Source organism: Colobus angolensis, unplaced genomic scaffold (genome assembly GCF_000951035.1).
Source record: "Colobus angolensis palliatus isolate OR3802 unplaced genomic scaffold, Cang.pa_1.0 Scaffold205, whole genome shotgun sequence".
Taxonomy (NCBI): domain Eukaryota; kingdom Metazoa; phylum Chordata; class Mammalia; order Primates; family Cercopithecidae; genus Colobus; species Colobus angolensis.
Window position 1 is genome coordinate 4,118,619 of NW_012115211.1, and position 17,981 is coordinate 4,136,599.

Sequence of the window (17,981 nt, forward strand, 5' to 3'; positions counted from 1 at the left end):
CTGGGAAGTCCCAGATTAAGGTGCCAGCAGATTTGGCATCTGGTGAGGGCCTGTTCCTCATAGATGGTGGCTTCTTGGTGCATCCTCACATGGTGGGAGGGGTGAACACCCTCCTTCAAGCCTCTTCTATATGGGCACTGATCCCATTCGTGAAGGCTCCATTCACGTGACCTAACCACCTCCCAAAGTCCCCGCCACTGAATACCATCATCTTTGGAGTCAGATTTCAACATATGAGCTTTTAGGGGAAGGGGGACAAAATCCTCCAGACCACAGCAAAAGCTAACCTGGACTGTTAAACTGAGTTCAAGTCCATAAACACTGTGGCTGTCTTTCCATGCACAGACTCTGTGCCTGGCACAAACTCTACTGGACATAATTTCCGCTGCCTCTATTTATTAAATAGCCACTTGTAACACCCTCAAAAAGGTTCTTACTCAGTGTTTCTTAACCTTTTTGGATTTTTGGGAATCCAGAGAAAGCCAGAGAAAGCCATGGGCATTCTCCCTCCTTCTGACCCACCCCCCTCTCACACACACACACTCCATATACACTGAATAATTTTGCATGCAATTTCACAGATTTCTTGGACTCCCTGAAACCTGTCTCTGCAAACCAAGAGGTCAACAGATCCCATAGTTAAGAACTTTGCTCTAATTTGCACCCCACTTAGGAAATCGCTCTGAAGGTGTCTTTCCCACCCGAGTGTCAACTGTCTGATGGCGAGGTTGCATCATGTTTACCTCTCGTTCCTCACAGCCATCAACCCAGGACTGAGTGATCATGAGAGACGGATTCCAAGTCCAAGTCAGTGTGTTCCCTAGGACCCACAAGGTGATTTGTGTAATTTATTAACTGTAGAAGATTCTACCCATTGAATGAAGAATGTAGAATTATCATGCATCTTAAGAGGAAGGCTCCTTCTCACCCTCCAGACCAGAAGAATTCTCACAAATACAGATCGAGTCGTGGCACGGCTTATCTGGGAAACTTCCGCAGCTCCCAGTGTGTGTTCAGGGCCATCTTCATAGCATGACCCCCTCACCTGGGCTCTGCTTATTGGACTGCTTCCCACCACCCAGAGTTCCCCTCCTCTGGGTCTTAAGATACTAACCAGGCACCAAGTTTAACTGGTTCCTTTTTTTCCTAGCAGATGCAAAGTATTTCCATATTTCATCACAAGCTACATCAAGCCTATTTTTGCCTCGGAGAGAAGAGGTGGTCTTGAAATGTCACTTGGATTAGCCGAAGCCCTGTCATGACAACTGGGAGCAGGGAGAACTGAGGAACAGCATGGAAAGAGGACGGGGTCTGCACTGGAAATGTCCGGTTTGCATTCCCAGCATTGCTGTTTATGACAAGGTGACCCTGCACGTGTCACTTAGCCTCCCTTGCCTCTGTGTCCTCCTCTGTAAAATTAACATAACAGTATCACATTATTGTTTTGAGAATCCAGGGCCAAGCATGCACCTTGTAAACTGTGTTTGCAGGAAGAATATGACTAGTCCTGCTCCTAGTCCCGGGCTCTGGCCACTCTGCACACTAGGGGAGAGTGGGGACAGTACCCAAGGGAACCGGGGGGACTCTCTGGACCTGGCGGCTCCCCTGCCCTGCAAGGCCATCCTGTGCACTGATTCCAATGACCTTATTCCCTTAGGATGGACTAGCTCAAGGCCTCCTCCAGGACCAGGAGTCCCGAATGAAACAGCAATTGCCCTTTTCTGATAAACTCTCTGGCCTCTACAACTCATAGCTCCATGGTGAACAGACAGCAGGAGAGCTGGCTGTGGGATCCTGTTGCCATGGCAACTCCTGCAGGTGTTCCTGAAAGGAATGACAAGGCCACGGGGTTGGAGTTGCTTTCCTCTCCCTTTCGGCAAGCCTGGAAGTGAGAAAGGTCACAGGGTGAGAGAGGCCTCCGATGCCAGCAGACACAAAGGCCCCTGCCTGGGGTTACACAGCCAGTAAATGACAGAGCTGAGACTGCCATGGAATCTGCTCTTCCTCCAGACAGCAGAACTGGGGAAGATGGTGGCTTTGCTGCATAAGCCTTCCGTTCCTCCTTCACTGGGTTTCCAGTTACCTGTTCTCTAAAGGGGAGTCAATCAGGGCAGCTGCGAAGCCCTAGATCCCCAACTCCTCTCCCGCTCCTTCTGGTAGCAGAGCCTTCCTCCCTTAGGGCTGTAGCCCCAGCCAGAGTCGGGGCCCAGGATTTAGCAATGAAGGTGGGGCTTGCCTTTCCTCACCTTTCCTCTTTCCTCTTTGGTGGCTGGGTCATGAGGATGTGGCCCCAGGGCTCCAGGTGGTCCTGTGCCTGCCACATGGAAAAGGCCCTTCTGAAGGGGGAGACTGAAACCAGCAGGCACAGAAATCAGGGCGGTTGGTCAGAGAGAATCTTGGGTAGACGTCTCAGTCCCCTAATCCAGGGTTCCCAGAGGCCCCCTGCACCCTGCTGTCTGTGGCTGGTTATGAGAGTAAACGGTTGCCCCTTCCAGAGTCCTCCCATTGTTGTCCTCTGTCAACAGGACCCACATTTCTCCACCTCCCACGCCACCTAAGGCTTGGTGTAGGTGGCCACCACTACCCTTCTCTTGGGGAATCTTCCACCCTTTGCTCTGGGGGCTTGAAAGCCTCTGCCCTTCGGAAGAGAAGAGGCATCAGAAACAAGTAGGGAGGAATCTGGGCATGGTGGTAGGGACAGGGGGCCTTAGGTTTGCACTCCCAGGACCTCCATTGAAGGTGGGAACTCTGGCTACTAAGGCCCTGCGCGTTCACCAGCTCAGATATCTTTCCCAGATTTCATCACAGCTCAGGCCTCTGCTGTCCAGAGCCCCGAATGTTACCCCCGGGAGAGCTTGTCATAGAACAATCCTATGTTTGGGATAGATGAAGATTATGAACGAGGTGTTACGATGCTGACTACTGCTCAAAAACTGCACGCCTAGTATATACATACAATGGAATAGCATTCAACCTTCAAAGGGAGGGACCATCACCTGTTACCACATGGATGAACCTTGAGAACACCGCTAAGTGAAAGAAGCCACACACAAAAGGAGAAATACTATATGATTCCAGTGGTTCTACTTAGGTGAAATACCTAGAGTAGTCCAATTCATAGACATGATAGCATGGTGGTTGCTAGGGGCTGGGGGAAGGAAAGAATGGGGGAGATGTTTAGTGAGTGTAGAATTTCAGTTTTGCAAGATAAAGTTCTAGAGATTGATTGCACAGCAATGTGAATATTAATACTTAATAGTACTGAACTGTACACTAAGGAAGGGTTAAGCTGGCAAATTTTATATTATGCATTTTTTTTACCAGTCACACACACACACACACACACACACTGCTTGGAACAATGGAAACAGTAGGGATTTTAGTCAGAGAAACCGTGGCTTCAAGTCTCAGTTCTGCCACCTACTGGTTATATGATTTGGGGATACTGTTTCATCTCTGTGAGCCTCACAATGCTCTGTAAGATGCATTTTCAAAAATCTAGCAGTAAGATTATTGTGAAGATTACCTATGTTGCATGTAATGCACAAAGCAGCCACCAATCAAGACAGGATGTAAAAGGCTTTGATTATCATGCTAAGGAGCTTATTCTGTGGATCATGGAGAGCCGCTCAAGGGCTTTAAGTTGGGGATGACAAGGTTAGAGATCTGCTTTAAAAAGATGGCTCTGGTGGTTATAGGGAGGAGATCCTGGAGTGGAGACACTAGAGGTAAGGAGGCCAGGTAGAAAATGCCAGGTTCTTCACAGCATGACCCCCTCGCCTGGGCTCTGCTTATTGGACTGCTCCCCACCACCCAGAATTCCCCTCCCCTGGGTCTTAAGATACTAATCAAGCACCAAGTTTAACTGGTTCCTTTTTTTCCCATCAGATGCAAAACACTGGGGTCTCAGGAACTGTTTCCACAGTACTAGACAGGGCAGCTTAAGAAGGTGTTCACACAGAGAGGACTTGGCCGACATATTGGGGTGGCAGGCAATGAGAGAGAGAGGCTCAAAGGTGCTTGAGCAAGATCCCTACGCAGGGACACAACTATGGATGCAGCAGGGAGGCTTAAGGGACACCCCAGGGCTGGGAGGAGCCACATCTTGGCTCACAGAAGGCAATTTCAGACAACTAAAGCTGCTGCCCCAGGAACAAGCTGCTTTGTGAGACAACCTTCAGGCAGAGAATGCAAGACCTGCCAGGAAACTGAGCAAGGACTCCCATTATGGGGTGTGGAGGAGGCTGGACCAGGTGATCCCCCAGGGCCCCTTTAATCCACAATCTCTGATTGCCTGCACCCCCACAAAGGAATCCCCCATTGACCAGTCTCTTCCCATTTTCTATCCAGGGAGGGTTTGCAAGGATTAAACTGTGGCACACAGATTGAGCTCAGACAGATGTTTGTTTAAGTATGGGGGAAACTGGAATTTCTACCAACTGTGTGAGGTCAACTGGGATAAGGAAGTCTTTTTCTAAATAGGAACATCCATTCTCAGAGTGAGGATGATAAAAGTTCTGTTTTAGTAAGAAGGTAACATGAAAGGGTTCAGAGAACTCTTTTGCCTAACAGATCCTGGATACATGGGGTGGATTATCCATTCTATACAAGGAGATAACGTGATGCTGCCTCTCTGGCTGTGGTCAATCTTTTATCCAAGTGCGTGGTCACGGGGACTATTAGCATAGTCAAAGAAAGCCTGAATTCTCAAGGAGTGTGGAGTTGAGCAAAAGTTGGGCTTTGGAATCAGAGTGATGTGAGTTCAAATCCTGACTCTCAGGAAGACCTTAAGCAAGTTTATTAACCCCTCTCAATTGGTTTTCTCATATATAAGTGGGGGATACTGTCTGATTCCCTTGCTGGAGTGGTTCGTGGCTAACTGCTAAAGTCTATGGGAGACTTTGAACACACATAGGCGCTCAGTATTGTGTGCCTTATCTTATTGCTAGTGCTGGCAAAGAGCAAAATGTTTTCTGGTTAAAGCAAAGGAGCTGTGAACAATGAGCTACAAATTGACCAAATGTCAGGAGGATGCCTTTTCCTGTCTCCTGGGAGAAAGTAAGTTGTAAGTAACAGAACTAACTTGGGCAAAGAGAGATGAAGGAAGCAAGCATGGCATGGAGAACGCTAAGTAACCAGTACTGCTGAGGAGAACTTCAAGTGTCCAGAAGAGAAAGTTCATCCCTTTTTGAAGGGAGAAGCAAGCCGAGTTTGCAAGGCACTTCCGCCCTGGCTACAGGCAGCTTCCACGCCTGAGCCTGGGCTGTTTCCCCCAGGCCTGCAGCTCTGTGTCCAGATGGGGGAACCTGCAATGGCTTGAGCTCTACTCAGCCAGGGCAGCTTTTCTCAGGCATTGGAAGATTCACCTAAGTCTCCTGATTTGCAAACCAAGTGGCTGCTGTCCTCCCAGAAAGTCAGAACTCTAAGGGTCCTGATCTCTTAAGCAGCTCAGGCGTAGTAAGGAGTCCTTGAAAATTCAAGTGTCAAAAGAGATAAATGGAGCAAAGAGGGAGATTAGGTACGTCGCCCTAGGATTTTAGAGTCTACTTCCTGAACACACCACGTGCACATGGTCAACACCTGTAGTCTGCCTTCCCCCAGCGTTCCTCTCCTCCAGCCATTCCCCTTATCTTTAAGTTCCCTTTCTCTCCTCCTGACACTGGAGGAAGCGACCCCTACTGTTGTTTGAGCCTAACAACAGTAGAGAGGTGTGGACAGAAAACAGATACAGAGAAAGCCAAAGAAAGTTGCTTAAAGTCATACGTTAGCCAGGCCAGCTCTCAAACCCAAATCCCTGACTCCAGTCCAGTGTTTTCTTCCAAACAGCCTCCGCAACAGGCACGTTGTTTGTCAAGACAACATGAATCCCATCTGCCTGCCTAAGATTTACCCATGGCAGAGTAGAAATTCCAGTCTGGCTCCCTCCCCTTTCACTAGTGAAGCATCAGGATAGCCCCAGCTTCAGAACCCCCCCGGCCCCAGGTCATCTGAATCACACATCCTAGCTCCCTCATCACCTGACCATTGCTGAAGGCTGGTTTTGGAAATCTTCATCTTGCGCCTGGAGGCAGCTTTCCAGAACTCTTGACAGCCACCGGGGAGGAGAAACTCACACTCCAATAGTCTAACACCGGCATCAAAGTCAGAGTTATTTTTCATTTTCCTAGCAATAGTTTGATGTGCCTGATTCCTGTCTCACAGCTGTGAGCAGGTTGCAACACCAAAGCTCTCCAGTTTGCAGCGGTAGTCTCAAGTCTAAGAACTCTGGATTCATTAGAACAAAAGGAACCCAAGCCTTCCTTCTCATATCTACCGCCGCTGGTGGAGAGAAAACCCATAATATGGGTACTCAAACTAGAAGGCTCTTTTTCTCCCTTTCAAGCTCTGGAACACCCATTGGTTCATTTTCGTATTTTCTCATCGTCTGTGCCATCTTCAGTTTATAATGAGTTTGAAGTTATTAAGAAGAAACACTGAATTCCCAGCTGTTGGATCTAAATTAGACTACTGAGCTGCTGCATTTGTAGCTAACTGGAGAAAAATGCAGGCTCTCTCCAAAGAATAGGGCAAACTTGCATTTGAATAGTCTTCTGCTACATTTATCATAATGAGTTTTCTTTCCAAAAAGATAAGACCCAGTTTTCAAGGTGAGGGAAAACAACAGATCTCATGCCACGGGCCTGCTGCTATTCAGACCCAGGGAGCTGTGCTGACTGGGAAAGTGACCTCCACTCCAGATCTAAATTTAGCTGCGGGTTAAAGAAGCAATGGGATTTCTCATTTCTTGTAAAAATTGGGTCCCTTCTTTTGAAAGCCAGCTCCTGCACACCCTCGCATGTGAGAACAGGGCAGAGAGAAGTGGAGTTGAGAGATCCATCACTTTCCAAGCCAAGTCCAGCATCCCCCCTTCCCAGCAGGCCTTTCCAGAGTGGGACTGGCAGGGAGAAGGGGGTCAGATTTGGATCCTTTCATTTTCCCTGTGTGTATTTGAGGGAAAGGCAAGTGGGCGGAGACATGGCCAAGGAGAGATAAGAAGCCAGTGACGTAAACCCTGCTCTCCTGACTGGCTCTGGTTCAGCAGCTCTTGGGGACCACCCCTCGACATTCTGACTTAATTGGTCAGACTGGGAGGGACTCAGGGACTCGGGCTTCAATCTGGGTTTCATTTTCCTTGGGTGATTCTGATATGCAGTCATGCCTGGTAACCACTGGGCCAGATGAACTTCAAAGTGAATCCTAACACTTTGGAAGTGTTAGGAAGTCTCTGACGCAATCTTATTTTAGTAACCTAAGTGATGCCATAATAATCATTGTCCACAGAGAACGTTAATGGTGATCAAATCTGCATACACCTTCTGGAAAATCTGGGGTATGAGGGGAGGTTTGGATGAAGGGCCCTACGTCTTATTCTGTGAGAAATAAGGGAGTTCAGACACTTCAGTATTACAACTTTTTTGTTTGTTTGTTTGTTTGAGACAGAGTCTCGCTCTGTTGCCCAGGCTGGAGTGCAGTGGTGCAATCAGCTCACTGCAACCTCTGCCTCCCTGGTTCAAGTGATTCTTGTACCTCAGCCTCCCGAGTAGCTGGGATTATAGGTGTGCACCACCACGCCTGGCTAATTTTTGTGTTTTTAGGAGAGATGGGGCTTCGCCATGTTGGCCAGGCTGGTCTTGAACTCCTGACCTCAAGTGATCTGCCCTCCTTGGCCTCCCAAAGTGTTGGGATTAGAGGTGTGAGCCTCTATGCCCAGCCCAGTATTAAAACTCCTGAACAGAACAAAGATAGAGTGTGCCCCGGCTTTGGGAAGGCAGGGACGTCAGCTGGCAATTAGAAAAAGTCACAGACATTTCGTGGCCTCCCTCTGCCATGATATTATCGGTCCCTGAACAGAAGAGAGAAATGGGAAATAGAGCCGAGTGTGTCATTCAAATGACCTCCAGGATGTTCACCAGGTTCCTCAGCAGAGGGACCTAGAAGTGCTCTGGTGACTTAAGTTAACACAGCATTGGGCCAAGGATTACATGCCTGGGTTTGCATTGTGGTTCCATTACTTACTAGCTTTGTGACCCTGAGAAAAGTACTTACTAATTAGTAACTTAGGCATTATTAGCCCTAGTTATGGGTGAGAAAACTGAGGGTCAGAGAGAGAGGCCTCCCAGTGCTCACAGCTTGGCAGTCTGATTCCAGAGGCTCCCACCCTGCACTGGCTCACCCTGGGGGCCACGTCCCAGGAAGCAAAGCTATCGAATCTGAGTGTGAGTGAGGGCCAGGGCAGCCCTTGCTTCTTTTGATTTGTTTTCAAACAGAAAGGTTTGGGATAACTGACAGGAACTTTTAACTGTAAGCAAGACAACATATCACCTTACTCCTTCATCTAACACTTATGGTTAACATTCTAAATACCAGCACAAAGAGGAACTCAGCGTTCTAGAGTATTTTTCCAACTGGTGTGATTCTTGAGTGAATTCTTTATTTGTTGTTCCTTTTCTCTTTTTTTCCCCCCGCAGAAACTGCTCAAACCTTTTAAATTTGGTTTCTAGTAAACGAGGACGTGAGTCAAAGCCATGCAGTTTCCAGGAGGGAATGCCTTCCTTATAAGCATTGGGCTAGGGGACTGGAATGTGGAGCCCCACAAGGGGGACTGGAGCCCCACAATCCTCTGCTGTCCTTTGTACAAGTCACTTCAGCCCTCTGGGCCTCAGTCTACTAATCCATAAAGTCAGGGTGTCATACTAAATGACTTCTGAGATCTGTAATACTGCAATTGGAAGAAAAAGGTCTCGGGAGAGATTCGGTTGAAACAGACTGTTTCTCAGAATATTGTTCACTCGACGTTTTCATTCACCTGAAATGATGCAGGCTTGCTGCAAGGTTGGAGAACACCCATTACTGGTGGGCATGCTGCCTGGGAGTGGCTTGACCCGCACCACGGGGCACAGGTGGTGGTGCCGTCAGAGTTCTAGGAGGCTTTTTTGGCTGCGTGGCTCTGTCTGGACAGGCGTTACCTAATTTGGGAGAAATATGGCGTCCTCTTTCCTGTGAAGTACGCTAGAGGCTCGTGCAAGCCATTCCCAAATTCTAGGTGCTACTGAATTGGGAAAGGAATTCAATCTTGGGGTAGACAGTTGGTGGGAGGTCAGGGGAGTGAGCAATTACACAATAAGTCTCCTCCAAAGATGACCAAAACTTTCGTCAGAGGACTCTGCAGCTCTGCAGTTACATCTAGAGGAGCGGAAATGAGGTGAAGCCGATGACGATGGTGCTGATAAGCTGTAAGGGGAGGTGATGTTATTCTTAAATAGATGGGGAACCCAATCAGGTGTGTGTAGGGCACCGGTGGGAGTGGGGTGGACGGGGGAGGTGTGGAGATCAGGCTGTCCAGTACACCTTATGTTAAAGACCACAGGGAGCCCCGTTACGTTCAGCCTGCTGGCTTTGACAGAGCAATGCAGAAATTGATCAGAGGTAGCCTTTTCACATGACTTTAACTTGTGCAAATGATTCCCTATAACAATGATGTAATATCATCTAATCTACGTAAACTTTCTTATTAATACACAGCCACTCTCCCTCCCTCCAAATTATTTCTTTGGGGCAGAGGTAAAAGACCAGCATGGCTTAGTGTAGATGGATGCCTCCAATGGCCCCTGGTCACTGTGTAGGTTGCTCTCCCCCAGGCTGTGCCTCAGCTGCCGCTGTGTCTTGGATGGGGTGTGAGTCTCAGGGGTGTGAAGTCTAGAGCCTCCACTATCAAGCACATACCTCTGTGGTGGGGGCAGGTGCCAGCAAGCTATGCCCTGGGACCCTTATCCTCCATCACAGGGAACACCCCCTGTGTGGGAGGTTTTCCTAAGGGTGTTGCTTTTCACACCCTTGCTATGATTGGCTGTATGCAAATCATGATGCCAATCCCACGTGTGATAAGTGTGCATGCTAGCTCTGTTCCCCCACCCACCTCCCTGTGTAGGTTTATGGACATGAAATGTGTCAACCTGAACATGTTGATGCCGATACATTGTGAAGGCCTCTCATCAGAAAGCAATCATGTATTGGTCCTGATCATCTGGCTATGCCCTGAAGGTCATAATTCATATACTGTGACACTAGTGAGCGGGACAGAGAGTTACTATTTCTTCAGCTCCAGCTGTGTATCTGATAAGAGCCTCACACACACAACCTCACATAATACTCATCAACTTTATGAGGCAGATAATACTACCCTTATTTTTATACATCATAGATTGAGGTTCAAAGAGGTGGAAGAATTAGCCTGAGGTCATTTAACTAATCTGAGACTTGAGTCCAGATCCACTCTCCCTCCACCCATGGCACCTGCCCCAACCACCAGGCATTCTGCGCGCTCACTCCCTTCCTAACGCCACCCTATCCACCACCACATCCAACTTGCTGAACCACAATTGTGAGGACATTATTAACTGAATTCTATCCAGAAAAGGCAGATTGAAAAAAAAAAAAAAAAGGAGGCTGGGAAGGGAAGAATCTCTTAGTCAATAAGAAAAGTATGTTCATCAGTCGGTACAAGACAGAAAAAAAAGTTTAAAAAAGCGGCAGCTTGCTCATCGTTTCCATACAGTTTTATTTGCAATTTGTTGGAACCACGGAGAACAATCAGCAGGTACATATGTTGTTTCTGGGAACAGCATTCAACTCCAGATGCTTTTTCCACTAAGGAGCAGAGCCACAGGCGGCCCTCACACCCAGTGCTGTGCCGCGCGGAGGGCTGTGCTGAAGGTTCTCAAGGCCCGGTGAGTCCCCCTCACGGCCAGAAGGAGAGACCCGGCTTCGGCTTTATGGCCGGCTTCTCGCAGGTGTCTGCCCAGCTCCTCTGCATCCCAGCGCCCTTGCTGGAGGCCGGCCAAAAGGTGGTCAACGATATGCGGATAGAAGGGCGTGGAGACACACTTCACCAGCAGCTTAGCATCCAGGAGCAGGGAAAGGAGTTCCTGGTCACAATTGGAATCATTCACCTTCAAGAAATAAGACAGGCACAGCGTGAGGCGGTGTCTGCTTTGTCCGCCTCCCCATTAGATCCCTCGCTCTCCACTGGGCTGCCTTCATCATCATTCATGCCCTGGCCTGGGTTTAAAAGCATGTGTGGGTCATGAGCACCTCTGAGGTAGGTCACAGATTGGGATGACAGACGGGGCTCCTCTTAATATGAGAATACACAAGAACCCCACCGCAATCATCGCCACAGCTTCCAGATACTGGGGCACCAGAAACTGTATTCAACACCGTACCAGCATTTCTCCACCAGGGCCTTCTGACTCAACCCTGTGACTGGCACTTTTACCTCCCAATTGACAGATAAGGAAACTGAGGTGCAGGAATTTTGCTTAACATCGTAGCCAGTGTTGTAGAGCCAGATTGTAAATTTGGGTCAGTCTTGACATCAAAGTGTGCTCTTAACAACCACATTTACTGTTTCATTTGTACTTTCACCGTGATCCACATTCTTTAATGCTGTATCTTTCTTGATATAAATACACATGAAAATAGTTTTTAGAACAAGAAAACATTTTTTGTACTCCATTGAGAAAAGAAAAGAATATGTCTCTCAAGCCCACTGATACAAGTAAGATAACCAACAGTGGGGTTTTAAGCTGTTCTTGCTTGAGCCTCTAGGAAGCTCAGTACTAACATTACTTTTTAAAAAATGGTTTCATTGGTTCTTTCAGTTTGCATATTCTATTTCTCCCTGGTCTTATCTTCTAAATATATGTATTATTTTCAATATTTTTGTAAAGAATCAAGTCCACACTGATCACATTATCAACATTCGGAGCTTCTCACTTACATTGGGGTATCATAAAACAGATTCTTGACAGGCTTTTCTTAATGTTACCGTGCATTTTTAATAATTTGGATTGCAGGACTCTCAGAAATAATGTCAAAGCCGATTAACTAACGTTTAGACCAACTATATTATGCAATTATACACAACATACTCTTCCTGAATGTTCTGTGACAAGGAAGAAAGGCTACTGAAGATGCGAAGGTCAACTGTGTCTACTGACTGTAAGAATTAACGCAACAGAAATACTGAGAATAAAAGCCTGCCTGCTATCGGATAGCGTGAATCTTTCCTACTATCCATAGGGGTCATTCAAAACCCAATGTAAACGTCACCTCCAATGCCATCTTCTTGCTGACATTTTCTTTAACTTTCTTGCCAACACTTTGGGAGTATGGTCAAGGATTCCTCCTTCTTCCATACTCCCAAGATACCTGAGATTTGCCTCTTCTTGCTGTATGATAAGTAATTTTATTTTATTTTATTTATTTTTTGAGATGGAGTTTTATTCTTGTTGCCCAGGGTAGAGTGCAGTGGTGCAATCTCGACTCACTGCAACCTCTGCCTCCTGGGTTCAAGCGGTTCTCCTGCCTCAGCCTCCCAAGTAACTGGGATTACGGGTGCATGGCACCACGCCTAATTTTTTGTATTTATTAGAGACAGGGTTTCACCACGTTGGTCAGGCTGGTCTCAAACACATGACCTCAGGTGTCCACCCGCTTCAGCCTCCCAAAGTGCTGGGATTACAGGCGTGAGCCACCATGCCCGGTCTGTATGACAGTAATTTGTATGTCTGTCTCCCTTACCGACTAGGAAATTCTTGAAGGCACAGAAGTTTTATCACTTTTCTATTTCGGCACCCCATTTCATTAACATTTGTTAAATGGTTGAGTGAACCTACATTATTAAACCTTGTCACATTTTTGTAAACTGCACAAGTACACGATAAAGACTCTGTCTCTCAGAGAGACTGATTAGAACTAGACTCCAGAACAGAAGGCCCTCTCGGCAAACCCTCAGTGTCTTTTCTCCGGCCCCTCATTTCATGAACACTTGTACAGCCCACCTTTGACCCAAAACACTTAGGTTGAACTCCATTTACCTTTGTTTTTGTTTTTAGGAGCTAGATGACAGAAAAAGCCACTGGTTCAAAGGACTCGCTTTTGTGCTGGAAGGGGCACGGACTTCTCCTTGCTGGGGCTGCCTGTGAGTTCTGAATGCCTTCTTTCCATCCCACTTCTCTTCTCTCCCTGTCTCTTCATGCCTAGCAAACAAGAGTCTCCATCCCACAGGGCTCCTGCCCTCAGCAGCACAGTGTCTATGTGCCAGAACTCTGAGAGGCCCCTGAAGTCTTCAGACATCCCTTAAAGACAGTTCTCGCCTCCTCTGACAGAGGCAGGCTCAGTGAGGTCAAGTGTCGTACAGTTGCTCCATGGTGGAGTAGCCTAGAAGCCCAGGTCTCGGATTAGTTTACTTGTTGATTGTTTGTTTCCCTCCAGAACATGAGTTCCTATGGAGCAGAGATCTTGTCTCTTCTGTTCACCCCTGAACCCCAGTGTCCAGAATGGGTGGCCACACGCTAGGAGCTGAGCAAGATTTGTGGAATGAATACCCGAGTGAATGAATTACCCCACAACGCACATTCTTTTAGTCTATGTGGCTGCCTCCACCCACGTGCATGCACATGCTAATGCGTGCACAGACACAGGCCATCTGAGTTACTGTATGTGTTATCTTGGTTCATCCTTCAAAACAAAGAATTCCCCTGCCTAACCCTGCAGGAGAGAACAGACTGTGTGCCAGGATGCTACAGGCACATGTTTGATAAGATGCACAGATAAAAGGCTCAGAATCCGAACACTGCAGGGCAATACTTTCTTTGTTGCCCTGAATACGTTTTCCAGGCTGGGACACCTTTATTTTTCTTTCAGTTTACTCACTAACCCTCCCTCTGGAAGCCTGACAGTCTCCTAGAGAAGGAGTGATGGATTCTTCCAGCCTAGGAAGAGACAGGGGTTCTGTTAACACCTGCGGCCACTGCTGCTCTCATTCTCTTCGCAGTCTGTGTTTCTATCCAGTGCAACCAAATCCTTCCCGTGTTTCTGGCTGGATATACCCAGCTTTTCAGAAGCTGCTCACATCCTGGCATGGAGGGTAAGGGGTGGGGAAGGGCAGGGTAGGCTGTCTTCTCTCCAAAAGCCTGCTGCTTGCTGTCCTGGCTGAGAATGACCAAGGTTAAAGACACGGCAATGAAACGCATGCTTCCCCTTGGCCCCAGCCCACTCAGAGGTTCCCTGAAGAAAGATAAGGGTCTGGGTTTGCTGACCTGCATTGAGCTTGGGCAGTGAGCAGGGAAAGGTTGGGAGGAATTTTGGGTTTGGCTTCTTATAAAACCGAGTGCTGGAAACACAGAGTGGGTGACTTTATCTTATTTTCTTTCTCTGACATTCTACCTGGGCCTGGCTCTTTGCAAGAAATATAGAATGGCCAGAGTATACTTCAAAATTGTCAGGTGCAAGGACAATACTGCATAGGTAATTTTTCTGTGTGTATCTGGGAACAAAATAGAGAATGAAAGAAGGAAGAGAGAGATGGCCTCTGTAATGACCCATTCCAACAAGTACATTTTAAAGAAGAGTCTGAGGTTCAGAGAAGGAACAGGTCACAGACAGCCAAGATGTTCCTTTCCACATCCCAGGCCCCCTAGCAGGGCGCCAAGGCCAGCACAGCTGAGGGCCGAGGGTCCAGTCCCAAAGCACTCTCCAGCACTGTGACATTAGCGCCACACTGCTGAGTTGCTTGGTTAATTTGTTAAGCCTCAAGTTGTCTTTTTTCTTGTTTCTGACTAAAATTCGTCCTAACATACTAAAACTTCAGTACTATCTGCCACAGAAGCTGGTACTCTCTGACCACACATTACTTATTCTAACCTACTTTTTATTTTTAAGATAAAAATTAAAAAGTGGAAAAAACCATGCCACCTTCTTTTTTTTTTCTTTTTTTTTTTTTTTTGGGGGGAGTCTTGCTCTGTCGCCCGGGCTGGAGTGCCGTGGCCGGATCTCAGCTCACTGCAAGCTCCGCCTCCCGGGTTTACGCCATTCTCCTGCCTCAGCCTCCGGAGTAGCTGGGACTACAGGCACCCGCCACCTCACCCAGCTAGTTTTTTGTATTTTTTAGTAGAGACGGGGTTTCACCGGGTTAGCCAGGATGGTCTCGATCTCCTGACCTTGTGATCGGCCCGTCTCGGCCTCCCAAAGTGCTGGGATTACAGGCTTGAGCCACCACGCCCGGCCCACCATGCCACCTTCTTGCTGACATTTTGTTTAACTCTCTTGGCCAAGCTGATTTCACCCTCCTCCATACTCCCAAGACACCTGAGGTCTGGCTCTTCAGGCTGTATGACAGTAATTTGTATGTCATCCATATTTGGGCCACCACAAGAGAATTATTTCACCCTCCTTTCATCTCCAGTAATTGTCCACGTGCATAATTTTTTTTTTCCACAATTAATCGTATGATATTTGTATTCTGCTTTTCTCATTATATGCTAAGAGTTTTTAAGTTGTTTTTCACATAGTTTTCAGTCTTAAAAATTTTAATGGCTGCAAAATAGTTGTCATAAGTTATTTAACTTTTATAAGTATTTCAGCCATTTTAAATTGTTTGATATTACTGAAACACTACCATGAATGTTTTTATGCACATACTTTCTTCTTCATTGAAATGATCTGCACAGGACAAGTTACCAGGTGAGGTATTACTGGCATGTTACAGGCTGAACAGTGTCCCCGCACAAATTCATGTCGAAGGCCTTACCCCCAGTACCTCACAATGTGACTTTATTTACAGACAGGGACTTTAATGAGGCAATGAAGGTAAAATGAGATCATTAGGATGGACTCTGATATAACTGGTGTCCTTACAAGAAGAGAAAACAGGACACACACATGAAGCGAGGGTCAGTCACGTGAGGACAGTGAGAAGGCAGCCGTGACACACCAAGGAGAGAGGCCTGGGAAGAAACCAACCTTACACCTTGGCATCAGACTTCTGGTCTCCAAAACTGTAGGAAAATAAATTTCTCTTGTTTAAGTCACTTAGTCTGTGGTACTTTGTTAGGTAAATTCATTCATCAGGCAGATTAATACATTAGGCAAAGTATCTGAAACGTTTTTCTGGTTCTAAATATGAATGTAAGCACAATCACATAGTGATGTCGACTGTGCCAGCTTACAGCGGTGACATCAGTGTGGGAATGCATCAGCGTCACATCATGAACTTCTCAGCTTTAGGTGTTAACATTTAGAAAAGAAAAAATCATTTGCTAATAGAGGAGATATGTAATGGTACCTCAAGGTTGCTTTCATTTGAATTTGTTTATTTGCAAGAATGGCTTTTTCCATAAATTTCCTATCATTTTTATTTTTTGTTGTGGGAAGAATCAATCATTCACTCATTTACGAGAGTTATAACAGCTTTCCGCTCTTTCACATGTGAAGGATTCTCTGTATAACTCAAATCTTAACCCTGATTTTCGTTATCATGAACATTCTAACCTATTGTTTACAATTCTGTTTCAGTTGATTTTTGTCGTATAGAAGTTTTACGCTTTTATATTGTCAGGATCTACTCCTTTATTCTATTGCTTTAAAACTCAGAAGTTACAATTCCTCAAAGGAACTGATATGTTCTTTTTATATTTTCTGACTTCTAACAATATTTGACTTTTAAATTGATCAGAAATTGACTTTGGCATATGGTCTGTGGAAAAATCACACGGCCCGGCCAGTGGGTTGACTGGTGCTTACAGGGCATGAGGAAGAAAATATATTCTGTCATTTTTGGATGCGGCTTGGATGTGAGAAATAAATATGAGACAAGTCCAGAGGATTGGTTGACTTAATTCCCCTGATCAAATAACTCTGAATTACAGCGAGAGAGAGTCTGGTGCTATGAAAAGAAGACAGGCTTTTGGGTTAGAGACAAATTTCCAGTCCTGGTTCTGTCACTAAACAACTGAGTGACCTTGCTAAGGACGATCTCTCTGAGCTCCAGTTTCCACATCAGAAATACAGACTGTCTGTAAAGGTTGGGAATAATACAAGCTTTTAAGTGCCCAGCACAATGCCAAGTGCAGAGTCCAGGTTCAGTAAACAGCTGATGTTACTATAGCCAAACAAATAATGAAAAAAGGATTTTCTAGAAAGGGAAGGGCTTATATATATCAGAAGATGAGTAAAATGCTTGCTATCTCAGTCAGAGATTATTTTTGTGTGTCAGCAATTACTTTTTGAGAATAAATGATACTTTACAGATCTTGGGAAAGAAATCTATTACAGCACAAAGCACTGCTGTCTTCCAAGCCATTAAAATGTTATCTGCTTAATTCCTCTTTCAACAATAGGTAATTACAATAATGAGGAAAGCTGAAATTCCAGAAGCAAAATGTATGCAGGCCCTCGTTTCATTTACTTTAAAAGAAGATTATTTAATATTATTTCACTGTTTACTTTAGGGAACCATGTTTGTCTTGTTCTCATATATACTATTACTAATAAAAGTTATTGAAAATATCAACCACAAGGGTAGAAAAATAAAAGGACAACATAAGTATATACTTGGGAAAAATGCCTACAGATAATTTTTGTGTTCTGTATTTACTTGAATATGATGTGCAGTTTCCATTTTCTCAGCATACCATCAGTTTCACTCCTGGCATGGCACTTAATGGAATACTGCTTCTGAAACCAAAACTACGACAAATCACCTGCTCACAATCTAACAACGAGATGGAGAAAATCTTTGAAAATCCAAGCTTGATCACCTCTGTGACCAAACTGAAATGCTGGATTTGAGGGCCCTGATCTGGTTAGTTCCACACATTGCACTTACCTCCTTGCTACCTTGGTTAATTCCTTGTGTAATTATTTCACATGTCAATCTCTCCATGAGATAATTCATTTAAGCACAGGGATAACAATATTTTATCTCATCTTTACAAACATCTTACCTATTCCTCACTTTATACGCAGTGCCAGGCTGTGCACAATGGGTGCTTGATATGTCTGTTCATACCAAGTAAATTAACCAACCACCAGTGCTGTTTAGGAATCTCAGGCTGACCTAGAGGGTGAGCTGCCTATCGCTGGACGCATCCAGCTGAGAC

At 46.0% G+C, this 17,981-nt stretch overlaps 1 protein-coding gene across 1 annotated transcript in view; it reads right to left on the reverse strand.

The window, feature by feature from the left end:
• Positions 1-10,577: 10,577 nt before the first annotated feature.
• Positions 10,578-17,981, reverse strand: part of NBAS (neuroblastoma amplified sequence) — a 406,203-nt gene continuing 398,799 nt past the window's right edge. Inside the window, exon 52 of the mRNA XM_011942078.1 lies at positions 10,578-10,988. Coding sequence (XP_011797468.1) covers positions 10,713-10,988 — 276 coding nt within the window. The 3' untranslated portion in view covers positions 10,578-10,712. The remainder of the gene's footprint in view (positions 10,989-17,981) is intronic.